Source organism: Astyanax mexicanus, chromosome 2, assembly GCF_023375975.1.
Source record: "Astyanax mexicanus isolate ESR-SI-001 chromosome 2, AstMex3_surface, whole genome shotgun sequence".
In the NCBI taxonomy this organism is placed as follows: domain Eukaryota; kingdom Metazoa; phylum Chordata; class Actinopteri; order Characiformes; family Acestrorhamphidae; genus Astyanax; species Astyanax mexicanus.
Window position 1 is genome coordinate 16,062,737 of NC_064409.1, and position 27,786 is coordinate 16,090,522.

Below are 27,786 nucleotides of genomic sequence, written 5' to 3' on the forward strand. Positions count from 1 at the left end.
AAAAATATCTCTACAAATCTATTTTCATTCTTTCTTACCTTTTGAAATATAATTGTAATATATGACGTGTCTATTATGACTTGTAATGTTGGCATTAAAGTAATACAGGAACACTTGCAGAATTATTTTGTAACAAAAAGTGTTAAACAAACCAGAATATGTTTTATATGGTATTTTCTCAGTCTCTTTATGAGGTAGTCACCTGGAACAGTTTTCTAAACATCTTGACGGATTTCCTAGAGGTGCTGAACAGTAGTTGCTGCTTTTCTTTCACGCTGTGACGCTCCAGCTCATCCCAAAACACCATCTCAGTTTGGTTAAGGTTAGGGGACTAAGGAGGCAAAACACTTCTTTGTTTACTATGTAAATCCATATTTCCATGTATTTGATTTTAGTCTACAATGTAGAAAATAAATGAAACAGAAAAGTAAAGAAAAACATAAAATGAGAAGTTTTGTCCAAACTTTTGACTGGTTCTGTACATCTATAATATTTTTACTAGTAGAAATTGTAGTTTCAGAAAGTATCATTCTGACTGTCAAAGAATTTGATTGCCCTTTTTTATTCTGAGCAGTTATTTTAGATACTGTGCATCATGTAAACAAAAAAAATGGATTTTTTTTGCTGTTGCCTATGCAAATCATTCAGAATGATTCCCTTGTATTGAAATGTATTGTTTCTGAATTTGTGTGTATCTGCACTGTTCTGGGATGGAGGGGCACTGATTTACTAAACACTGCAATCTGCAGGAAGGTACATAATTGAGTGACTCTAAAGCCCTCACCCAGCAACGTCGTCATGGCGCCCTCTTCAGTTCACATCTACAAAGAGCAGAGGGCATCTTTTCACCACCAGAAGGCAGCAGAACTTCCAACATCACTTTTTTCTGTTTTATTATTTTTCCTAAGGCCGCTTTGGGTGTTTATGTGTGCTAAAACAGTCAACTGCACATGATAGGTGTTCAGATCCAATTGTTATTGTTCCATGATCTCAAAAAACATTTTTTTACCTCAATAAATACCATATGGTATCAATAAATAATCGTGTGGCCTTAAAATATTCCCTCATGATTTAAATTTTTAAAATGTGGTCTCAATATATTACCTAATGAATTTAATGCATAATCTTGTAACATCAATATATTACCTCAAGTTTGCAATTTAAAATCTTGTTGCCTCCATATATTACCTCGTGATTTCAATTAATAATCTTGTAACCTCAATATATTACCTCATGATTGCAATTAATAATTTGTGGTATCAATAAATAACCTCATGGCCTAAATATGTAATCTCCTGGTTTCAATTAATTATCGTGTAACCTCAATTTATTACCTCATGATTTCCATTAATAATCTTGTGGCCTCAATATATAACCTCATGGCCTAAATATGTAATCTTCTGGTATTAATAAATAATCTTGTGGCCTCAATATATGACCTCATGACCTAAATGTGTCATCTCCTAGGATCATTTAATAATCTTGGGCCTCAATATCTCCTGGTATAAAAAAAATAATCTTGCAGCCTCAATATATTACCTTATTATTTCAATTAAAATATTTGTGGCATTAATATATTACCTCATGATTTCAACTAATAATTTTGTGGCCTGAAGATATTACCTCGTTATTTCAATTAATATTCATGCGGCGTCCATATATTACCTCGTGATTACCACTAATCATTTTGTGGCCTCAAGATATTACCTTATTATTTCAATTAATAAATGTATTGCCTCAATATACTCTCCTATTAGTTTAATTAATAATCTTATAGTCTCAATACATTATCCCATGATCATAATAATTCCTCTTGTGGCCTCAGTGTATAACCTCCTGGCCTAAATGTAATCTCCTGGTATTAATTAATAGTCGTGTGGCCTCAGTATATTATAACAAGGCCTCATAATATTATCTAGTGGTCACTAGAAACTAAACTTGTGGTCTTGCTGTATTATCTCGTGGCTACCGCGCCTTATTAAAGCCCACCCCCTGTTCTCCCGGCTCTGTACTGAAGGTGTGCTGATGTGGGAGCTCCGGCCCCTTTAAGCGGGCTGTGTTGTGCTGCGCTGCAGGAAGTGTGAGGGGTGTTCCCGCAGAGCCCAGCTTTATCTCTACAGCGGACAGAGAGGCTCAGCCAGCAGCACCATGTCTCCCACAGCCCGCAGTGTCATCCCGTCTCCGTGACATGACAGCGAGAGTGTGACCCGCCGCTTGTGTTTACTGACTCAGTGAGGGAGAGCACTGCTTTAGGAACAGACCGGTGTCCGCGCACCGCCAGCCCGCATCCCGCTCCGCTCTCCCCGCGCCGCTACCAGACTGTCATGAGCTCAGCTTGGGGATGGCGTCCCTCCCGAGTTACGGTAAGACGGCGGTGCCAGCGGAGGAGGAGAACGGCGACCTGGACCAGTCCCTGCAGCACATGCTGAAGGCCATCGCCGACGAGAGGAACCGCCTGAACAGTCGGCAGGAGATGAGCGGACTGGGTGAGTCCTCAACATCAGTGGCCGGTTCCTCTTGTTGGGAATTTTGGTCCGTTCCACCTTAAATTTTGCATTGGGTCCATGTAGTTCATCCAGACTCAGCTGCCATTGATCACAGTCTGGCGGCTGCAAATTTAAGGTGGAACGGACCATTCGTTCAAGGCTGTCAGTGCTAACAGCAACAACACCCGCCTTACTGTATAAACACAGATAATTTAAACCACTTTAAGACATTTTGTCGTCGTATGACTAATTCTAATCCCAAACTTACCATTGTCACATATTAAACCATAGCTCTAAACACCCGGTTAATGGTTAAAACAGCGTTTATGCTAAGCTAAGCCACGCTAAACGACCCTCAAAGCTAGCTAGCTAACGTAGTTAGCTATATGTTATGTTGTTGGATGGTAATGACGTCATGGCGTTCAGCCAGCGCTTCAGTGTTGATCTTGAGATAGAAGATATCTAGCTAACTTATCTGTAGTTTCTCTTTAAAGACAGATATTTGTACGCGTTTTACTTAATATTACAACATTGTTAGCTTATATTCATGATTGTGGGAACTGTTAGCCGCCTGCTAACACGTGAAAAGTAAATAAGAGCAATTTGAAAACATCTAGTCTCATCAAGTGGTCTCCAGACAAAGCAGGCTGTTGATTGATCAGATACACAAGGTCATGGTCAGTATGCTGTAGGTAAATCCTCCGTTTTTATGTAAAAATGGGATCATTTTTTTGTGTAGACTGATTTCCTGGATATGTGATAACAATTAAAATGTAATAAGAACATTGTGAAAACACCAGAGGTGGTCTCTAGGCAGAGCAGGTACAGCTTCACCACAAAGCAGTTTTGACAGAAAAAATTGGTCATGGTAGTTGGCATACTGTAGGTTATTGTTTTGTTGAGTAATTATTTTTATTGTCTGTTTTGTTTTATTCAAGTTAATTGAATAAAATGAAAAATGGGGGAGAAAGAGAGACCATGTCATTACATAAACAATAAATACATTGGTAAATAAAACAGAGAACTGTTCAGAGTGCATCAAATTTGTTCCAAAGTGCTATGTTGCATGACCTTTCTAATCCATGTGGGATATGTAGGAGGAACTAGAAATTTCTGCTTAAGTAAAATAAGATATCTTGCCAGCAGTCATAAAAACTATGAAATCAGAGAGATGTTTCTGGATTGACATTCAACATAATAGCTCTAATTGAACCTACTTGTAATACAATCTTGCTTAAAAAAAAAAAAACATTCTAAGTCTCTATTCAAAGTGCTGTATATTTCAAGGTTTAGGTGCCTGTCTAAGGAACGGACCCTATATGTTTTGGTTTGAGTTCATTTGTTTAGCTGGTCTACAAGCATAATTAACCTAAACAAGCTAGAAAACTAGTATGACCAAGCTAGTCTACCACCATGATCAGCTTTATGGAACTGGACAACCATTAATACCAAATATAACCAAAATCACATGCACAGTGGCAAATTCAAGGTGATTCATATTCTTTATACATGATTGTTAACCAGCTGGCTTACATAGAGTATGTTTTTGCATAGGTGACTAACTTTTCAACTAAAATAATATCATGATATTATGGATGTGGTATTTTTGCGATAGCGATGTTCTAGGCAATATGACAAAACAAAACATTTTCATATTTTCATTTCATTGTCTGTTCTGTAAACTGTAACTTACCCAGGCACATATTTTGTATAAGTAATAACTATTTACCAAATTTAAAAATGAATGTAAAAAATGAAGTAATGTAACAACAAAAATATACCACAAACCTAAGCAGCATATAACTCCAAACTGACAATTTCAACCACCTTGACCATTGACAACCAGCAACTGTGGTCTTGACAGTGATGATGCAAAATATTAATATTCGGTTTATATTGATGAAGTAGGTTTGTGACTGTTGATTTCAGTAATTAGCGAGGCAGGCATTATGAAAGAGTTTTATTATTCCATCTAAAGTGTAGCATTTTGAAATCATAACATTGGACAAGGGCATTATGAGCTCAACAAAGAAGAAGACTGTATTTCCAGCCTGAGCGTAAGTCCTCTGTAATGACAAGGGCTGGCACCTGGCCTGCGATCCGGCTTTCGTTCTGTTTGTATCCCACTTTGCTGACCAGGTGTGTGCAATTATATTAAAAGGTAGATTATCATATGAAGGGGAGGTTTTTTAAATGAAGTCCTCTTCAGTGTTCGGGAGCGCGGGGCTCATGAATAAAACTGAATTCGGAAATATAAAAGGAGCGTTCCCGGCGGAGGTGAGCCTGTTCGCAAACTTGTCGTTTGTAGGCCAAGCAGTGTGCCTCTTCTTTTAGCTGGGTTACTGGTTCGTCCTCATATTGCAGGATATAATATCAAGGGAAATGCTGTGCAGACTGTATGTGGCCTGTGGCTCAGATGAGGGTTTTTTTTTTTTTTTTTGAGAGTGCTGAAGTTGCTGAAATTGTTCCGTTCCATAGAAGCTGGATTGTTTTATTTTCACTTGTTCTGTGGTAACGTTTGCCAGTTTTCCTCTGCTTGTAGGGCCACTGCTCAGGCTGATTCATTCCTCTTCAGGTCACAGGACTGGTAGTGCTTGAGGCTTTTGCGTATCGCTGTAGGGAAGCAACACTGCAGTCTCTTTTGAAGGCTGCACGGACTCAATTGCCCTGTCTGTGCATATCAATTACCCAGTCCAGTGACTCAGGCACTGGCTTACTCAGGATCCACAGTGTGTGGGCCCTGGTGAAGAGTGAAATGTGCTTACTAACGCTAGCATTGTACACCACTGCTGTTTTCTTTCATTTTTAAATTAAAATCTTGGTATTCGTCTCAGGTATTCTCGTACACCACACTATTCATGCAGTGTATGCAAGAAAATGCAGGTATGTACTTCCTTCTGGTAAGCAACTCCAATTTCCAGATCTTATCAGAGAGCCTGTCTACTTAGTGACACTATCAATGAGCCCAGTGCTGCCAGAAGCTTGCATTGATAGACCATATGGGTTTGGGGTACCATGGCCTTCTCTCCCACTGAGAGGCCCTTCTGGCTGTGGAGATGGGGAGTCATGCAACAGCCAGAGTGTGCGTTATCCTGCAGGACGGAAGTGAATCATGAGATGATCTAAAAGAGGCCCCAAAAGAAATTTAGACAAGAATAAAATGTCCTAAAACTGGCAGATTAGCCTACTAACTAAGGAACTGATAAACTTTGTTGAAATGTGAGTGTGCAGGAACTGGCATTTTCCACAAAAGCTTCAGTGCTGAGAGATTATGCTATCAGTAGTTTGTCTAATCTTGTGTTGTTTCAGGTGTGTTTGTGTCTTATTGTGCTTTATATCTGTTGCAGTGGTATTAATGCGATGCAAACTCAGCTATCTTGGTAAAATAGAAGAAGGTGGCTCATACTTGCTTCTTTTTTTGCTAACAGAATTAAGCTATTCCATCTTTAAATTGCACTGCAGTTATGGAGCACCATTTACATTAGCTGCATCTGCTTTCTATGTGTAAATATTTAACAGCAGCTTTATTAAGGCATTAGCTCTGAGATGCTCACTTCAACCAACTGTTAGCATTACCATTATTATCTCTGCTGTAGCATTAGCATTGCTACCGTACCATTAGCATTGTTACTGATGTGTTTGCTTTGCTACCATGCCAGCCACCCGCCTTGATCAGCACCACTACTGTGGTATTAGCATTGCTATTTCAGTGATACGTTTCACTCTGGCCATAGTCAAGCCATGTTTATCATGGCCCTTTACATCTAAACACTACAAAACATTTTTTTTATCTCAAGGGTCTGAGAGCAAAACTTGGGTTTTGAACAAGTCACATGAAATGGTGCATGACACATAATAGTTCATATAATCATATTTTATGCCACAATACCTTTTGCAATATAAATATCGTCCTTACTGTCACTGAAGTTCTGTTGAAAGTTCTTTTTTCTTATTTTGATGATAAAGCAGTTTGTGTATATGTATGTAATGTGTGTGTGTGTGTGTATAGTGTATGATTAACATTGTCTATCTATGGGGCTCTGTGAGTGGCTATCCGCTTTAACACCAGGGTAATTTTTATCGTTTGTTTTTTTTAGACCTGTTGCTCAGTAACTGCTAATGTGAAAACAATGAGTAATATGTAAAAATTTAAGTTTGGCCCACATACAGGCCTTTGTGGTTTGCAGAATTTATTTACTCTTTAATTTTCTATTGTCAGTTTCATCTTTGGTAACCCTGGTACTTTCCAGACCTATTAATTTTCTTCTGCTGAATATGCCCATCTCTGGTACAAGGAAAAAGTGCTGCCTGTAACATTGCCTATTAAACTGCCTGTATTTATAAATATAGGTGTGATACCCCAACATGTTTATGTAGCATATCAGTACCAACGTCAGCATCTGCCCTATATAAGTCTATACTATATTAGTGCAGCCTTGTAAATAAATAAATAAAAAATGTAAAAAAAAAAAAAAAACAGCAGTTATTTCTGGCGAGGTCTATAATACTAATCTGATCTGTAATCTGGCTTGTCTGTAGTGTGATTTATTTAAGAGCTGAACAGGTTCTGGAAGGAAATAAGAGTTTAACAATTCAAATCCTTTGTGTACATGAGTGCCAGAGCGAGGGCTCTGAACTCAGGAAGAAGTTTATGCAACCGCTCAGTGTTCAGTGCATGTGGGCGTCGAATAAGCATGTGAGACAATTAATTACTGATTTAATAACCAAACCTATTATTCACAGTTTACAATGTTATTAGTATCAATGCAGTGTATTACAAATATTACGTGTACCCCAATCAGCCGTGCCATTTAAATCTCCTTACCTGAGACTCGTTGATGTGATCCATGGAAGCCTAACCTCACTACCTCACTTTAAAGCTGTTTCAGAGGCAAATGTGTGACTTATACATCTGTAGATGAAGTAAACCTTTTTCAAAGCACTAAAATATGCAGTTTCATTCACTAAAATCACCTAACATAAGCTGCATAAGCTTTATGTTAACTATGTCCTGAAGTGATGTTGATAACTGGGATGGACTGTCACACAGTGGCAGATCTTTATTAGAAGGAATTAATACTGTAAGCTTTGGACCAAAATAAAGTGGACCAGACTGTTATCAACTGCAAGTCCAATTACAAGGTTCTTCATGATTGCACCTTTTAATACAAAAAAAAATTATTTAAGACATTAGTGAAACATATGTTGCCTTTTAAGACACATTTTCACAAGGGACACCCATGCCTTCTCAATGCAAAAGCACATGCTGCACTCCTTATAAAGGCATAGCTTCAGAAGAAGAGTGCACAAGTAAAGGTATAGACCAGGGGTGTCCAAACTTTTTTTGTTGGGGGCCAGAAGGAGAAATATATTTGAAGTCACGGGCCACACTCTGTAATAAAACAAATAATGAAATATACCACTTTAAATAATACTTTTTTTCCTGATTATTTCATTTACACACCATTTTACTTGACTAACTATCTTTATCTTTGACAGTGTTGTGTAAACTAAGATTTTTTAAATTGATGTTTAATTTCATGATGTCTCTTAATATAAAACTCCTTAATTACGGCAACTTTTAGACTCTTTGGTCCGTTTTTCTGCGCTAGAAACGCGCACTCTCTCCGCTTTTAGTTTCTTTTGCCCCGTTTTTCTGCGCTAGAAATGCGCACCCTCTCCGACTCTTTGGCTTGTTTCTGACACCTAGCGTTCAAACTCTGAATCTCACATTATAAAAACCTGCTTAACAGCGGGCCAACTTTCATTCTATTTCTAAAATACCTCGCGGGCCGCTCCAAAAAAGGAAACGGGCCGCAAATGGACACCCCTGGTATAGACTGTACTGCTGTATTTAAGATGTAGTCTGTACCATTTTATATGTGTTGTAAAGGTGCACTAACCAGGAACACTCTGAAACTGCTGTACTATCATCAAAAAGCATGGGATCAAGTTCTAGAAGTATAGTGTGAGCTTGCAAAACCAATGCTGCTCTGCGTATCTAATCACAGTGTACCTTGTTATTGAATGTTTACAAATAATTCTAGTGTGACATGAGTAAACTGATAATTTCCTGCAATCTATACATGAATTTCTGTCAGTTCAGCTACAACCAACCCATCTATAGGACATTACATTATGACCCAGTTTTGGGATGATTAAGGTTTTCACAAGCTCTTCTTTGATTGCTTTAAAACACAGAGAGATGAGCCTCAAAATGTTCACCCAACATTACCCTGATGTCAATTAGAGGGGAAGCTTTTGCAAAGCAGAGCTTTGTTGTGGCACCACTGCAATAGTGGTTAACACGTGGGTAAACAACAAACATCAAATTGTAAACTGAACCAAACCACAGCCACCGTCCAAATCCACCTCTGTGAGATTCGCTCACTCTCTGCTCTTGTGGTGAAAGCGATTACATCACCAGCCCTGTCAGACGGCTGTGAAAATGATTTGTGATACTGTTGCTGGAACAAGTATGAAGTAGTGGGAAGCCAAGTTGGGCTCCTGCCTCTAATCAAAGGTATAAAAATAGCATAGTGATTTAAGCTCTCAATTGTCAAATGAGGTTTAAAGCTCTCAGAGGCCCCAGACCAGAACATGAGTGTGTTTTAAATGAGTCTCTGTGCTATTATTAGGCTGGTGCCTTTATCAAAGTGTCTGAATGGTGCACTACATCATCAGGCTTTATGTCTTTTGACATTAACCTCTGCTTGAGGTTAAGGTAGCTGTTTTTGCTCTTAGATATTAGATAGAGAAGTACAGCGATCAGATATAAGACGGACACCACCTTCTTGGCTGTGCAGTCATTGCTTGTTTTATGAATGAATGAATGAAGTTACACCTGTATTGTGCCTTTCTAGAAACCCAAAAACGCTTTACAATTTACATGTTTTGCACACAAGCATCCATAGTCAGTACTCATCCACACACTGGTGAGAAGCAGCAGCCAATGATGCACAGCATACTCTCAACCAGAAAAGACCGTCCACCTGCAGGACTGCATCGGGCACTACATATCTGGGCACATACATTGGTCATACATACATTTTTATACACACACAATCCTATACAACCCATATACCTATACATACATGTACAAATCAATTCAGAGTATTAATTTTTTTGGGCAATTTAGAGTATCCAATTTACCTGATCTCCATGTTTTTGGACTGTGGGAGGGAACCGACGCAGATACAGGGAGAACATGGAAACTCCACCCAGATAGGGACTTGAACCCAAGACCCCACCCATACTAGGCGGCGAACGCGCTAACCACTAAGCCACCGTGCCGCCCAATGAGCTCAATTGAGTATATAGGAGGCTTTTTGTGGTTCTATAATTAAAGTATTGTACATATTTTATAATCCTCCTTTGTCCAGGTTCTTCAATTGTCAGGACCACCACAGAGCAGCAGTTATTTGGGTCATTGGTGGGTCATTCTGAGCACTGCAGTTAAACTGGCATGGTGGTGGTGTGTTAGAGTGTGATCTTGTACGAATGAGTGGACACAGTGTTTAAAAACTCCAGCAGCACTGCTCTGTTTTATCAATCCTTCACTCTCTTAGGCAATCCTACGTAGCTGCTTTACCTTGTAGATAAAGTAAAGTCAGACACAGAAATTCTTCTCTTGCTGCACAGCTTGTGTTCATCAGTGCCCACAGGACATTGCCCACAGGACACTGCTGGCTGGACGTTTCTGGTTGGACTATACACTCAGCCCACTGAGGTGTTTAAAAACTCCAGCAGCACTACTATTTCTGATGTCAGCGTTAATACAAATAGTAGCTGAATTAATCGCTGGTGGTCCTGTCGGGATCCTAGCCAAGAAAGAACAGGGTGAAAGAAGTATATTGTAATATTATTTATGCAAATACATTGGAACAATTGGACTATAGAACCACAACGTGCTCCTGTATGGTCCAGGGAACTGATCAAATGGACAGTAATTGTTTAAAAAGAAGGAAGTTGTATTATTATTATAGTGAATTCATTGGTCTGTAAGCCTAAACGCAGGCCTCAAAAGATGTGTATGTATGTACTTCTGCTTCTCCTGTCACGAGTTCAGTGGTGACACTTAGTCATGTTATGTGAACTTTGATTATTGTGTTAACTATCTTTGTTTGTTTCATTACTTTGCAAAGGGGTATCTTAAGCTAGTTGTGAACTTAGGTCTTGTTTTGATTTTGCATTAAAGGTAAATGCTGACGTTGGCCTAATGACATTGGAACTCTGACAACATCTCAGAGCTGTGATTGATTTAACTGATTGTGGACCTTGAGATGGCACAGAGCTACTACTTCTTTTCCAAAACCGATTTTGAGTAATAAATAAGGCCAATAAATGATTTTGCATCAGATCTACACCTTAGGTATTGTGTAAGTACTGCATAGTCTGCATAGCCCATTGCCGATCCCTATGTCTGCTGCAAAGACTTGTTACAACAGCACTTTTACAACAGCTACAACAGGCCTAGCACCACTGTTGGTTATTTGTTGTATGACATACAGCTCCACCTATTTCCCATCACATTTTTGTCCTTCAAACTGTCTTACCATCTTTAGTGTCTAATTTCAACTAATATTGGAACACCTGTTGTTTTTAAAACATAAATCAGTTTTTAAAACATTATTCTGCAATATCATAAGAAGGCAGATATAACAGAGTATCAGCAGGACATATAGCTAGTTAAGGTTACCAGCAACTAATCATACGATTATTGATAATGTGGTGATATTGTGCTGCTAGTCACACTATCCAACACTCTGTATGAAGTTCTTTGCAGTTTCTTTGCAGCGCCTCTATGGGTAAGGCAGTATGTAAAAAAATATGCATATCAATTTAATTTCCCCTCCACCCAACACTACTGGAATTGTACTGCATAGGAGCTTCAGTTTGGCTCAGTGCCAAACAGAGCTGAGCTCAGATTTAATTTGGTAATTTATTGGAAATGTAATGGTTTGGTAACAAATTACATGATATAATTTCACTATTGAAACACTACAGTTAGTTGACAAACTGGGGATTCAGTAGAGAAATCACTTTGCTTCTGACTCTTGGCAACACATAGACCAGACAGAGAAACCCTGTCAAAATAAAAGTCAGTAATACAAATAAAGAACAAAACATACTTTCAAATAGGGCTGAACAATAAATCATTTTATCATGGATAAAGCAATGTCAAATTACATTGTTAGTATTACATTTTTGAAAACCGCTGCATACAAAGAAGATAATTTTTCATGACAGAATCTACCAGATTATTGATTTTATATATCCAATACCATTAGTTTTTTTCTCTAATCATTGGTGCATAGATTACATTATTAATATTATGACAACATAACATTTTTTATGAAAATGACTGTATTTGTTATTAGTGCAGCACAACAAAGTATCTAAAGTATGACACTATTTCCAAAAGTATGCCACCCTACCTTTAAACTAAAAGCAAAACTGAAATGATTCTCACGTTTGTCTCCTTTTCTATTTTATTGGATTTGTGATTTGATCCAAACTATCAGTGTTGCTTGTTCCATCTTTTTTTTAACAGTATTTGGATGCAGTTCTACGATTCTATAAACATTATTTGTTTTATTTTTTTTATTTTAGTAATTAAAATAAGTAAATACAATAAATACAGTGTTTATATAATATTAGTTAATGATGTATGTTTAAAGAAACCAAATAGAAAATCCCACAATAAACCTGAATGGGGAGAAACAGAAATAAGAAAAAATAAAACGGAATATAGAAAAAGAATAAAAACCTATTTTGTATGTCCCTGTGTCTGCTGTAGCTTATCATTTGCTTTATCATTTGATTGACTGGTATCATTTGGTACTCTGGTGTTTTATGTTTGTTGTGTGCCTCACAGATGAGATGCTATAAAGGAGCACATTTGGGGGGTGAAGAAAGTGGAAAAACATCAGTGAGGAATAAGGCATTTTGCTGTGTTTTTTCTGAACCCTGCTGAGGTTTGTGCCTTGATTTGAATTCGCAGCAGTAGTAGAAGCAGCAGCCCTCCTTCAGTCACATGTTTACAAGTGAAGTGACGTTGTGTTGTGCAATGTATTGTTTTTCTCTCCTCAAACAACAGTGCACCCTGTGGTCAGGGGCTGCGAGTGAGACGGCCTTTGTACTTCACACACTCTGTCTTTGTCCTGGTGGCCCAGTCATCCCTCAGTGACATATAGCCCTGCGTAAATATTTTATTTTACAGAGCTGCAGGCTTTCAGGGGCTGCTACTAATGTGCTGTTTAATTTATTGCCCTGCTAACATTAATCCCGTCACCGGAAAGAGCTGCTCGCGCCAACATCTGCGCCACTCACAGCCCTAAAGATTTGGCTTGTTACGTGGCGTTTCCATCCGGGTGGCAGGGTAATCTTTTTTGAGTTGATATGAGGAGTCTGAAACTGCCTGAAGTGCCTAAAGTTCTGTATCTTAGGTTCAGACTTATGCATTAGTCAAAAGCCCTTATTTTTTGTTTTATATTGTGTTTAGAATGATGGCTGAAATACACTGATATTGTAAGAGTCATGGGACAGGAACTAGTATTCTGTCCCATGACTTTTGCCATGTCCCCTGGAAGCTAAAGAATGCTGCACTGACCAGCCAAATGCCAAAAAAGTCACAATCATTACCACCCACTGCACTGTCCACTTTGGAAGATAATGCCTACTATGACATATTAACGTTACACACGATACAACAGTGGATTCACAAATAGAATCCAGTCCATCTGCACCCTCTATCAGGCCTCCAACTCCAACCCAGATAATTCATAGCGCATTGCCATGCAAACACTGGCCACACACTCACCCACACTCACAAGATAGCACCTCACAACTTATATGCGTCTTGTATGTCAGTGTTCAAGCTTGGTCTTACTGGTTGACCAGCTAAACCATCAAACCCAAATAAATATGTACTCTGTGCTTCAGCTTTATAAGAAAAGGCTCTTCCACCCCTGCTGAGGGCCTTTGAATTCTCAAACTAATAGTAACCCAGCACTGTGCTGTGTTCCTGTGATCCCAGCTGTAATATATTGGGATGGTTCATATTAGGAGATAATGTCTCTATAGGAGTCTATAAAGGGCTTAATGCATTCGTAGGAGAATTTTGGAATTCATATCGTGTGGACATCTTGTTGCTATTATCAACATTTTAATTCTACAGAAATTCTGGATTATTAGTGGACTTCCCCTTTAATAGGGGTCACTAATTGGGGGAAGACATATCTTATTGTAAGCAAAAATTAAATGAATTCTTCTTGAAACCTAGTTGGTATGTGTTGTGCTATGTACTGCATTTACTTTAGATTTATTTATTTATTTATTTAGCAGTTTATATGCATGCACTACATTTGCTTATCTTTTTTGTTTTGTTGTTGAATTACTTTTCAGTTACATTTTTGTTTTGTGAAACTGTTAACAGCTTTGTTTCTACTGAAAGTATGAAACTGTTATATTATTTATTTATTTACTTTTATCGCCCACCCCTAGACACTGATCATCATAGCAGCACCACAGCTGTTCGCCAGACCAGAATTCAGTCTGAGAAGTCTTGTTCAAGTTCTTGATTAAAATTTAGTTCCACTACAAATCTCACTGCTGTCTCTACCGCCCTCATTAGAGCAGCTTGCTGAGCAGAGTGTTCTGGCGTTAGCGCTCCAGCCCGCCTCACTACACAGGAATGGCTTCTGAAGGGGAAACTGATGAAGAGTAATGGGTGTAAAGAGTGACGAGTCGAGTCAGCCTGAGGCAGCTTTCACTGCCTCGCTTTCAGCAGAGCTAATGTTAAAGTATTGATCAGAAGCCGGGTGGAGATGACGCGCTGCCTGTTGAGAGCTGTCAGGATGACTGACAGGACAGCATTAGGCCTCATGCTGCTAGAGATACATTAATCACTGTTTACTTATATACACACACAGCCTGTGCAGATGTTTTATGGATACTCTTTCTACTGACAGAGATGTGCGAATTAATGCACTTGTCACTGAATGCAATCAAATCCTTGCAGCAATGCGCCAAAATCTTTTTTTAACATCTTTGATTTAAGAAGGAACAGTAAATGAGCATGTGTAAATGAGCAGTGTATTGTTTTGAGATGAGAAGTCCAAGTGTGAGCCTTTACAAGTCCCAAATCCATATGAGGGAAAACATCATAGAAGGCATTACTACTCACAGTAGAAAGTGTAGTGGGTAGAAATGATGGTGATAGTTTTCATATGGCTAGATTTGTCCATGCAATTACATCAACATTCAGCGCAAGTCCCCACATGTATGTCCCACAGGTCAGTGCAGTTTTGTTTAGCTTCCATGGAACATGGCAAAAGTCATGGGATATAATATTAGTTTCTGTCCCATGATATTTGGCATGTCCTAGCCAGCCTTTACTGGCAGGTTTGTATGATGCAGAGGCCTTAGCCTGTGGTTTGAAACTGGAAAAGATTAAGTTTCGGGCAAAAAAAAGCACATATTTGGGGGCATCTAGTGTTCCAGAAGTCAAAAGTGCTGCCACTATGATTGAGAAGTCGGTGGTTCGAATCCCAGTCATGCAGCTTTCCATCAGCTGCCAGAGCCCCAAAAGAGCACAATTGGCCTTGCTCTCTTTTGGTGGGGAGATAGCACTCTTTCTCCTCATCACTCCTTGGGTGATGTCGATCATCACAAGGCATCTGTGAGCTGATGTATCAGAACCAAGTCGCTGCGCTTTCCTCCAAGTGCACTGTGATGATATTCGGCAATGTTTGAAAAGAGGCAGTGGGTGATTTCACATGTGTTTAGAGGAGGCACGTGCTAGTCTTCACCCTCCTGGTGTTGTGAGCAGCAGCTGAATGGGTGGGTCAAAAATTGGAGGAAAAAAAAGCACATATTTGGGGGGGAAAAAGAATTGTAGTCTTATTTTTTTTTCCACTCCTTGTCTATGTTTATGTCTCGCTTTTTTGTGTGAAATTTACAAATAGCCTGTTATCTCATTAATGTGAGTCAGTCTGGCATGCGGCAATGACCTCAGTAACCTCCCAGTCTGCACTCAGAGTACAGTCTTAATTTGTATCTGCCCTTCCATCTCCCAGCGGTCCCTCTCTTTCTGTCCAGTTTAGGAGTTTGCATAATTGATGTCTGGTAATTACCACAGTTCAATAATTGTGTGTGTGTCAGGGAGTGAAGGAGGTATGTGAGCTCAGTTCTAGCAGTGGTCTTAGTCACTGCGGATTATGTTGCGCACTTGTGAGCCAATTTGCTGCCTGGATTATGACAAGCTTGTGTGGCGGGCATAAGGGGTGGGGGAAATTTCCGATCCTTAGATGCATTTGCAGACCTGAAGATTCCATGTTCCAAAGTACGTATATAGTTTGATCTCGCGTTTCCTTCATGTTGTCCCAAATTTGTCTGTGTGAGTGTATTCGTGGCAGCTTATGATTCACTGTGGTTGTCGTCACTGATTTATGTCTTTTTAGCACAAAAGCTACTTGTCGAGCCATCCGCAACTTTTATCCACTCTTTACTTTTCTACAAGTTGTTGAAACAGTGTCACTGAGCTGAAGACTCTCAGACGCTTCAGACTTTCTCTGTCTCTCTGTCTCTTGCTCGCTTTCTCTTTCTCTCACACACACACACACACACGCACACACACAAACACACACAGCTCATGGCACATTTCCTCTTTCTAATGTAGGTTAAAATATGAAGCTACACTTTATTTAGTTTATTTCCTCTATTAAAGCTCACAGTTAAACCCAGTAACTCAGCACATTAAAATATCCTCATTTTAAAAACGGATAAACACAGATCAGCCACAACATTAAAACTAGATCTGTATATACATTACAGTGGTCAACTATTACTTTTATAATGACCTTCTTGTTTCTGCTTTCATTGTAGCCGAATTTAATACTACCCTAACAAAATGAATTATTTTTAATTATTTTTAATTAATTATTTGATTAATTGAAAAAAAAAAGTTTTTTAAGTAAATTTGAAATGGTGTCAAAGTAAATAGCGGGATTCATTATTCCTATTCATATTCATATTCATTATGGATCAAAAACGTTCCTTTAAAAATTATTGAAAGTACATATTATTATTCAGAGAGGGGAATAAGGTCAAACAGCCAAAGATGAGTTTTGTTGAGTTATCTTTACAGCACCTACAAATGTAAAACGTTTTTAAGCATATCATCTCATAACTCACCACTTTACCTTTTTTCACAAAGAGCATAATTAGAATAGTTTAATTGAATAGATTGCTGCATACGTTGATTAGAAATCACTGTACTCAGTATGGAAAAGTATTTGAATAGTGGCTATTAAGAACCTCTTGCTACTAATACATTTTGACTGTGATCACATGTGTTGTGATAAATATTGTGTAGCTTGAAAATGTCTTACAATGTCATTATATAATATTTTTATTAAATCACCCAGCCCTAGCCCAAACTTTTACACAGACCAGACTTCTTAGTACTTGGAGTTTCTAGTTTCTGTATGGTATATATGTATACCTATTTGGAGGAATGTACATATTTCAGGGGTGGCTGTAGGTGTTGAGATCTGTGAGTGAAGAGTTTGCACTGCAAGTGAACTGCAACATCAAGCAACCTTTGGAGATGGGAGTTTATTTCTGGAAGCTGGAACAGCTTCTTCTTGGGGAAAAAAGGAGAAAACACACACACACACACACGTCCTGAATAGATAGTCAACAAATCAATGCTGCCTTCCTTAAAGCAAAGAGCTCTCCAGAGTTCTGAGTCAGTAAAAGTATAAAAACACACCACACACAGACTCGAATAAACAGACGCACTGGTTTGGTGCGTCAACCTGTGCAAAGGCCAAACTGAGATAGATTACAAGAAGGTGATTCACCTGAAGTGTCTTGTATTTAAGGTTGAAGAACACAAACAGTTTATGAGACAAGTTAACAGTTCAAAAAGTTGACAGAAAGCCATATTTAAAAAAAAAAAAAGAAAATAAAATCATATATGGACTCTGAATGTTCCAATAATAAGAATTTGGCGCTGCCCAAGTCAGTTTATGGAGATCTTAATTATTTTGCTAAGGGAAGCACAGAAAACGTACCTGTATATTTAAATTGTTCAACACCCAACTGGTTTAGGCAGTAAAGGCAATAGCATTGCTGCTTCTGTGAGCTGGCTGGTTGTTGAACCGATTATGAAATGTCTGCCAGAGAACGTTTAAAAAGATTATTACTGGAGTTTTAAAGTGGTGCTGAGACATTTGATATTGTTCTGTGTTGAGGAAATAAGAATAGTGCTCAGTAAAAATGATCGAATATTTATAAACTTTGATTTTGCTCAAATTCTTTGCCAGTTCCCAGATCATGCATCAGCAGCCGGAGTCAGAGAGAGCACAATTGGTATGTGGTGCTCTCTCCCCACATCACTTCTATTGTGATGCTGTTCAGCACAGGCTTCTGTTAGCTGATGTAGCAGAGCTGTGGATCCGGAGCTTTCCTCTAAGTGCTCTGTCTACCCAGTGATGCTGCATTCGCATGGATTCACATGGTACTACATGTATCACTGCTAGTAGTTACACTCATAGTGTAACTTTGTGGCGCTTTTTAGTGATTGGGGAGTCCTAACGAGTCAGTCAAATTGGGGAGAAAAAAACTGGATAAAATCATTGAAAAAAAAATTAAAAACAAAATAAATCACAGACCAAACCAAAGAGAATGTGGGAGAATGTCCCACAAAATCCCACTGTATTCAGACAGGAAGTGAAATAGAGAACAGAAAATCAATATTTTTTGTGTCTGATTAACAGAATGCCTCTGTTGCAAGGGGTGTGGAATTGGAGAGGCGAGATGACCTCTGGATGCGTTCCAGCATGGCTGGATGGATAGGGTGACCTTGATTTGGGCAAATGTGAGCAGAGAGGCTTGGCACACACAGCCCTAGCACTGCTCTACAGAATGATAAAAAGTTGAACTGCAATAAAAACCAAAGCACTTCTGCATTTTTATCTCATAATGGATCAGATGATGGGCACCCACTCACAGATAATGGCTTTTTGTATGAACTAAGGTAGCTCTGTATGATTGAAATACTAGTAATGCATAGAAGAAAAAAAAAATCTGTTTAATCACTGTGTCAGTCCTTCGAGTCTCTTGAGAGAGCGCTCCTGTACATTTTAATCCACTCTCTTTTAATGACTGGGAGCACATTACACTCATCAAAAGCTGGCATTAATACCCAGTGATTATGCTGGTCAAAGTGTTGCATTGTTCCAGATTCAAACCAAAGGAATGTGAGAGTGTCAGTATTTACGCTTAAACATGTAATCAGTTAATTGCAGTAAAGGAAAAAACAACAGTCCCCCCAGCCAGTCAGTAACATTTAGCTTACATCAGCTAAATTAGTTAATATTTAGCTAACAACAGCTTGAGTAGTTAACATCTGACTAACATCAGCTAGAGCACTTAACGTCTGCTACAGTAAAAGTTAACCTCTAAATAACACTTTAGCCAGAGAGGTAAACATGTAGTTAAAATTAGCTAGAGTAGTAAACATCTAGTTAACATCAGCTAGAGTAGTTAAGGTTTAGCTTAAATCAGCTAGAGTAGTGAACATTCAGTTAACATCCACTATAGTGCACGTTTACATCTATTTAACATCAGCTAGAGTAGTTATGATTTATCTTGCATCAGCTAGCTAACATCTAGCCAAAATCAGCTAGATATATCAGCCTTTAGCTAACATCAGCTAAAGTAGTTAACATTCAAGTATAATCAGCTAGAGTATTTATCAACTAGTTAATATCAGCTAGAGTACCTACTAGCTAGAGTAGTTCATATCTAGCCAAAGTCAGCTACAGTCATTTCCATCAGCTAGCGTAGCTAACATCTAGCCAACATCAGCTAGAGTACCTACTAGCTAGAGTAGTTAACATCTAGCCAAAGTCAGCTACAGTCATTTATATCTATTACTAGCTAATTTACATCAGCTAGCATAGCTAACATCAGCTAGAGTACCTACTAGCTAGAGTAGTTAACATCATGCTAGTGTCACCTAGTGTAATTGATATCTTGCTAACATTGCCAAAAGTAGTTAATATCTAGCCAAAGTCAGCTAGCTAACATCAGTTTACATCTAGCTAACATCAGCTAGAGTAGGTAACATCTTTCTAACATCAGCTAGAGTACCTACTAGCTAGAGTAGTTAACATCTAGCTAACATCAGATAGATTACCTACTAGCTAGAGTAGTTAGTACCTAGCCATTGTCAGCCACAGTAGCATAATGGACATCTTGCCAATATTACCAAAAGTTGTTCATATCTAGCCGATGTCAGTTACAATAGTGTGGGTGTATGTAGTTTATAAACGCATGGTGCCTGGTTAGTTGGTGTTTCGATAAAATTACATTTTATCATAACTTCATAACTGCATAGGCTCTAAAACATCTATTGGCAGAAAGCTCATCATTTTTGTAGCACATACATGTCTGGGTTCTAATAGTTGGGATTTTATTTCCATCTTGTCTTTTAACAAAGGGTGTTTATTATTGTGTGACGAGACACTAATATGACGAGACGAGACCCGATATTGGGTTCAGGAGAAAGAGGCGAGACGAGATTTAAAAATAAAATTTTAAAGAAAACGTGTCTTATTGGTCACTCTGTTACCATTTATTGTTTCCACTGGAGCCAAAATGCAGCCAGAAATACAACTTAAAAAGGGGGTATGCAGCCTATGCGACGCATAGGGGGGCTGCACTAAAGGGGCACCAAATGAAAGCCCCAAATACATTTTCTCTCAGGAGAAACAGCCAATCAGCTTGCTGGTTTTGCAGAGCACGGTGGGCTAGTAATGACAGAACGTATCTCCTCCACCCCCTCCCCCAGGCAGTGTTGGGAAGTAACGGATTACATGTAACGGCGTTACGTAATCAGATTACAAATTATAGGTAACTGTAATCCGTTACAGTTACTGCTTCAGTAAATGGTAATCAGATTACAGTTACTCTGCTAAAATAAAAGGGTTACATTGCGGTACTTTCCTATTTTTGCTCTTCCAATCCAACACTGACAAAACGCAAATAACATTTTGCGGTGAAATCGCTCTGATATGACAGGGAACTGTCTGCCCCTCCTCCCGTCTCGCTGCACACACACACACACACACACACAGGGAGGAGGGGCAGACAGCGGCTCCGCACACACAACGAGACGAAATTAACTGACATTTTGGTCAACGAATAAAAACGAGACGAAAATATTTGGCAGGAACGAAATCCAATCAGAACTGATTTAGTTCTGTGAAAGGAAGGGACCAGTTAAGAAGAGATCCAATCACTGCTACTTTAGCGAAGGTGGCGCCGCGCGCTCAGTTACAAACCCGGGAATTAACCTGTCGATACTTACGGAGCTCGACTGGAAGTTAACTCGTTCAGCAGGGAGAGAGAGAGGGGAGAGGCGATATATTTCTCCTTTGACGTCGCGAAAAACAAGATAACGTGTAAACCGCGTGGAGCGACTCAATCTCCGGTAAAAACACCACAATTCAGCTTCTGCAGACCAGAGTCACACAGATCTCCATGCAGAGATCAGCGTTTTAATACTAATGTTATTTCATGAGCTGATGGTGTGTTTAACTCAGCAGTGCACTAAAACACAGAACTGTTACAGAACCCTAACTCATTAAGATCAGATCATCTGTTTAGTCTCAAAGTGGGAAAGATATAGCTAGTGTTAAAGCAGGAACAGGTCAGAAAGAAACTCAATAATATAACCAAAATAAAACAATAAAATAAGTGAATCTATGAACCCAAAAGTCTGTGTAAATTCCTTACAGCACTTTCTCATAAGTTTCTTACTTTAACTCATGAAGTCTCTCAGTACATCCTGAGAGCATCTCTACAGCACAGTGTGTGAAGGTGTGTTTCTGATCTCATTTATAGACTGTAGCTACAGTAGATGTGCTGGGTTAGTGCTGGAGATAAAACTAGATCATTTAAAAGCTGTTTTTCCATCTACAACGCTGTTCAAACTATAATTTAACTATTCAGATTTTTAATGACCTGATTTCTAGAGCAAAATGCTTTAAATGTAAAATATATATAGTCACACACCTACAATAATAATAATATACATTAAATCATATAAAAAATATATTTCACTTTCAAACATTAACAATATTACTCAAGTGGTTATTAAACGTTTCATTTCGTATAAGTGTATAGTTAATAATTCAAGGGAACTGATGAAAAATGCATTTACATTTACACCCTTTTACAGTTTAGTCGACTAAATTTACTGTAATTTTAGTAGACTATATTCTTATGACATTAAGTCGACTAAAACTAAAAACATTTCAGATGACTAAATTGTGACTAAAACTAAATGCTATTTTCGTCACAAGACTATGACTAAGACTAAATCAAAATTTGTTGTCAAAATTAACACTGGTGGCAAACCTGCAAATAGATAGCGTACAGTTGTTGTTACATTGTTTGGTTTTGAATGGTTTTATTATCAATTTATAGAAGTGTTTCATAAAATTGTTTGATGAAATGGTTTCATAAGTATTTTTATAGAGTGATTGAAAAGGCTGTTTTATTTGTTTATCTATTTGTTAACTGGAAAGAAAAATAAAATAATAATATGCAATATGTGGTTGCTACATTCATTCAGGCTTAAAAAAATGACAATATTTAAAGTAATCCAAAGTAATCAGATTACGTTACTCACTTGAAGTAATGTAACTGATTACGTTACAAATTACATTTTGAGTGATGTAATCAGTAATCTGTAAGGGATTACATTTTAAAAGTAACCTTCCCAACACTGCCCCAGGGGTGCTGATACTACGTTTGCATACACCACAAACAGAATGTAGTTGCACTCCTGCTGTGTTGCCAGATCCCTCTTAAAAAGTCCACACTAAACTATTTTTTTTCCCGCAAGACAGGTTAAAGCTTGACGAGAAATATCGTCTTGTTTTAATCTCGTCACACCCCTAGTGATGTTTAGGTCTGGGATTCGAGGGCCACTCCAGATGATTCAGTTTGTGTCTCTTCAAGTAGTACAGTGTGGATTTGGGGGTGTTTTGGATCAATAGTCTTTTAAGCTTCAGTCTTTGAAGTGATGGTTTGACATTTGCATTGAGGATTGGCTGGGATTTAGGAATCCATTCTTGTCCTCAGCTATTCACTATTGACAATGCCACTGGCACCAACACAACTCCAATATGGATCCACCCTCATTTTTTTTTACAGTTGGCAAGGTGTTCTCTCTTATTGTAGACTGCCGCATACCAGGTGTGAAGCAGTGACATCATCTTTTACAAAAACTGCAGTAACAAAACGTACATCCATACTAATCATCTCTGGTATCTTCATTTGATTTAAGATAACATACCAGTGCTACAATGACAAAGGCAGCTACCCAGTGGTTGGGTGTCACAAGATTACCCCAGAACAACCCAGGTCTGCGAAAATGTCCCAAAACAATTGTCTAAAAGCATTATTCATTACATTTACTCCAATAAATCTATACAGTTGAGTGTAAAATGATTTTCTGATTCATTTTTCCCCGGTGTGACTGTGACTCATCCTCTGTGCTATATCCACAATTTGCACTGTTTGCTACCCACCACATGAGAGCTGGTGTACAGTAGCCTTCAACTGACTTCATCAGACTTTCTTTGCTTCCTTTTTTGGACTACACAGGCTTGTATTTCCTAAAAGCATTGTAGCCCAAATATGACTCTCAAATGGTTCATAAGAAACACACTCTTTACCAGTTTATATGACCTTAACATGCTTAAAAATTGAAAAAATGACATTGCAATAAAATAAATGCCCCCCAAAAAATAGATAAATAGATAATAAGATTGCAGTGATAAATGTAGAAAAAATTAAAGGTTACCATGAACAATATAGTATCTTAGTTAAAGGTAGACTTATATCGACTATATTTATTTAAGAAGCGTCTCTTAGCATGTGCATAGTGTTGTAGAGGTTCTGTATGGTGGCCTGTGAAAATCCATCTCATGCAGCTTGAATATTCTCACACATTTCCTACAGATTTTTGCATATTCCAGGGATGGAGTCTTAACGCATGACAACAAACCTGGGTGCTGACCACAGTGCCTCTAAAGGTGGTTTTGTTGGTCGTCTCAACAAAGGCAAAAGCAGGATTTTTTTGCTGCAAAGATGCCATTCTGAATCACCCCATGACAGTCTGGAACAATGCCGTTAACGTGATGTTAAGTAATAGTACTGTAATAGTAATGTAGTCCAATGTCATGCAGCCGTCTGCCAATGGTGCTGGCTCTAACAGAATGCCTCATTGAGCGTAGTTGTTGCATGTCCACAAGCATGGTTGTTGGGTGATTCTCCATGGTTTTTGTTGGTTTTATCCTTTCTGCAATATAAATATGTATTCTAATATTTAAAAAATAAGTTTGAAATGCTAAAACAATATGTTGTGCAGGCCTATCCTGAGCTTGCAAGACACTTTTATGCTGTTCTGCAAACACTTTTTTTCTTCTTCTCTTCAATATTTACTGTCACCAGTTCCCATCCACTGTCTAAATCACTCCATCATATCAGTCTAGCAAGCCTGTGCTTATGAAAGTGTGTGAAGGACAGCACATCCCCTCTCTGAGACACATTAAGCCGTGCCCTGTATCTTGTCACACACTGACAACAGAAGAGCTAGAGAAGAGCATTAACCACCCAGTCTGTACACACGAGCCGTCAGACACCCACAGTTGGCTGGCATCGCTGTACTTTGGCAGAACTGTGGAACTAAGACATCCTTCCTCGCTCTCATCCAGAGAGCAGCACAGCCAGCGATGATGTTCACACAGGCTCCTGACCACAGATGGCTGGGGCATTGTCAGGATTTGATTTTTGGTCTTTCCGGCACAACCTGAACCAATTGGAACACTCAGAAGCTCATTGTGTTCTTGTCTTGGACTACAGGCCTCAATTGATGCCTCTTTTTGAAGGTGCCACCATGCTCAGTGCGCTCCAGTCAGCTCCATTACGTTCTCTGCAGGCCCTCCGTTGTGTCTAGCGCTCTAGCTGATGCTGAGCTGGGGTGTGAAATGCACCAGTACCCATGAGTGCTGGCTCATCTGTAGGTATTGATCTTGAGCTGCTGCTCCTGCTGCTGTGAGGAACTAAGGCGAGACTTAAATAAGTGTGTGGTAGGCTGCATGTAATAGGCAGGATTAGATTTAGTCTGCTTATTTTGTACCTGTGGATCTCAAAAAAATAGGATATCATTGAAAAGTTACTTTATTTCAGCAATTCAGTTCAAAATGTGGAAATCTTTTAATTTATTGTTCATGATTATGGCTTACATTATGGATTAAATCAGCGTCTCAGAAAATTTGAATGTAATGTAAGACCGATTGGTACTTTTGGCAGTGTGCCAAGTCCTGCTGGAAAATGAAATCCGCATCGTCATAAAAGTTGTCAGCAGAGGGAAGCATGAAATGCTGTAAGATTTTCCAGAAAAACACTGCACTGACTTTGGACTTGATATATTACAGTGGACCATCACCAGCAGATGAAATGACTCTCCAAGCCACCATCACTGGTCATCAGTAAATTTTACATTTTATTTTGGAAATTAAGGGACCAGAGTCTGGAGGAAGAGTGAAGAGACACACAGTTCCAACTGCTTGAGGTCCAGTGTGAAGTTTCCACAATCAGTGATGGTTTGGAGAGTCATGTCATCTGCTGGTGTTGGTCCACTGTGTTATATCAAATTTTCTGCTGTCAGAAGTACATAGAATTTAAATGGAAAGCGATACAAGAACTCCCAGTCATGTTTCCACTAGGGACCTGTCCCCTCAATTATAACAGCACTGTGATGATGACGTGGACGACTTCCAGTTCTACCATGCTACCCTGTTTTAGTATGCTGTCAGAGAATGCGAACAAATATGGAAGAAATGAACTCAGAAGACATTTTCATATCCATATCTATGTCTCTCTGCTATCAGAGACAGAGAAACACTGCTCAGATCAATCAGCTCTCCCTTCTGCACCTCCCCTAAACCCATACATCACCCATCACTACTCCTTTCATTTTATTTTAGCATGTTTCACATTTGAGCTGAGGAGGCAGGTTGCGTTCTCTGCTGCAGTGCTGTTAGCCAATCGGAGGCGATATGTTTGCATGTATAAATATTCATGACCAAGAGCCGAAATCCTGTCTTTCTTCAGAGACCACTAATACAGTGAACTAAAGCAGGGTTATACAGACAAACACTGACACATTTTTATTTTTTTTTTCCAAAAATGGCTCGCATGACATTCATTCATACTAGAGACCACAAATGGATGTTTTAAAATGAATTTAAAAATGATGGAATGAGACCTTTAAAAACAGTGAACATGGCTGATGCCTGGGAGAGTGACTTTTACAGCAGCGGTCCTATTTCCTGTGAAAGGTCAGACTAGATTTCATATTCTCTTCTCCAGAATTTATGCATTACAGCATTTTAAGCTTCTTTGTAGTTTGTATCATTGTCACAGTCCCATGTGGCCAATTTGCATATATTAATAGGCGCTATAATTTCTCATTACTTGAAGCCCATTTGGTTCAGTGGAATGTATGCCTGTGTTACCTCACAGCTGTGACAAATGACTGTGTTTGTGGGAGGAGCTTGCATAGGACATTTTCTATAGTGTCTGGAGCTGTTTCTCATAACGTGCTTTAATAAGCTGTATTGAGGGCAGAGCAGAGCGCGTATCCTCTCTCAGGTGGTTTCCTGTTGCCACGCTTTCTGTAATCCCAGGACAGAAAATAAATAGCACTTCTGTTTTGGGTCATTTCTCATCCGACAGAATTTCAGTTCCATACCTAATTTCCTCAAATCGCTTCCTGTTTTCTTACCCATGTGACTGTAAGTCAGGGAAGGGCTCTTGTTTAACTCCAAACTAGAAAAACTTCAAACCAGATGAAGTAGGTCTGGGACACAAACAAGATCCCTGAGGTAAAAACTGTTGAAAATGAGCGTGTGTGCTTTCTTTTTCTTCAAGGATATGTTTTGAAGCTTCTCTGAGTTGCTCTTGTGAAGCACGATGGTGAAGCACAGTGAGGTAAATTAGCGAAGGCCTGTAGAGAGATGCCATCAGTTCGTGACAGACATCCTGCATCTCAATGTGCCTTGTCGTTTGATGTGCAGCCGTCTTCGAAAAGCCGTGTAAGGACATTGCAGCTCACAAACCATAAGGAATGATCACCAAACACTATGTCACCTAGTGAATCATCTTATGGTGCTTTCACACTTGACTTGTTTGGTCTGGACCATAGACTGTGTATAGTTGGACAGAGCATCGTCTCTCAAAAGTGAATCCACCACAGGTCGGGTGCCTCTGCTGTTTGGTTGCAGAAAGCTGTGTAACCCCACCCATTTCCATAGGTTTCAATGGCAAAACAGACAACTTTTCAATCAAAATTTTTTTATAATATACTGTAATTCCACAGATAGTGTAAACTCTGCTTATATGGTCATATTTTTATATCCCCACAGAATTTGTTTTTAAAACGTTCTTAAGCTCTATTCAAAAAGGTGTGGTTATTGTAAAAGGTCTTGTCATGGGCGGGACCAATAACAGACCGTCAGCTCTGCTCCGCTCCGATCTGCAGCCTGTGACCTCGAGGCAGCCCTCAGCGGCGGGGTTATTTAAATGAGTAGGCTGTCTCTCCACAGTCTCTGGTCTCTACTGCGCAGACTCGGCTATCAGGATCGCCAACATGGAGGAAGATTTTGGCTTCATTTTCATTAAATGAATGGGAACAGCGACACGGCGTGCATCTTTTTTACAGTCTCTGGTCTGGACTTTCAGACTTTTTTTATTTGATCTGAACTAAAGTAGCGAGTGTGAAATAACAAACCAGAGAAAAAAAAAAAGAATTGGTGTTGTGCCAAAGTTCGACTTCCCTTAAAGTGCAAGTGCATCATGCAGCAGTATAGACATACATAGCTCTATCTTAAACCCTGCACAAGGTGCATCACGATGCTCATTGGTATCTTACACCCCGCAAACGGTCTATTTTCACATCTTGCACCTACGCCGTTTAAATATCATTGGATCTTGTGAATATAGCTACAATACAATGATGGTCTGGAAGTGAGGTGTGTCCAAGTAAATGTGTGTTCTGGCGTATTGCTATCTTTGCAGTGAAAAACACAGTTGCACCAGTGATTGATTTAAACCCTGAAAACAATCATTCGTCAGACTTTCAGTGCTATCTTGGCAATGCAGATGCGCTGTGTGTGAACCCCTGCTTGTTACACACACACATACACAGACA

The 27,786-nt window shown here is 39.0% G+C and overlaps 1 protein-coding gene across 1 annotated transcript in view; it reads left to right on the plus strand.

Annotated features, from left to right (window-relative positions):
* Nucleotides 1–2,050: 2,050 nt before the first annotated feature.
* kiaa0930 overlaps nucleotides 2,051–27,786 on the plus strand; it is a 50,595-nt gene continuing 24,859 nt past the window's right edge. Inside the window, exon 1 of the mRNA XM_022671311.2 lies at nucleotides 2,051–2,486. Coding sequence (XP_022527032.2) covers nucleotides 2,342–2,486 — 145 coding nt within the window. The 5' untranslated portion in view covers nucleotides 2,051–2,341. The remainder of the gene's footprint in view (nucleotides 2,487–27,786) is intronic.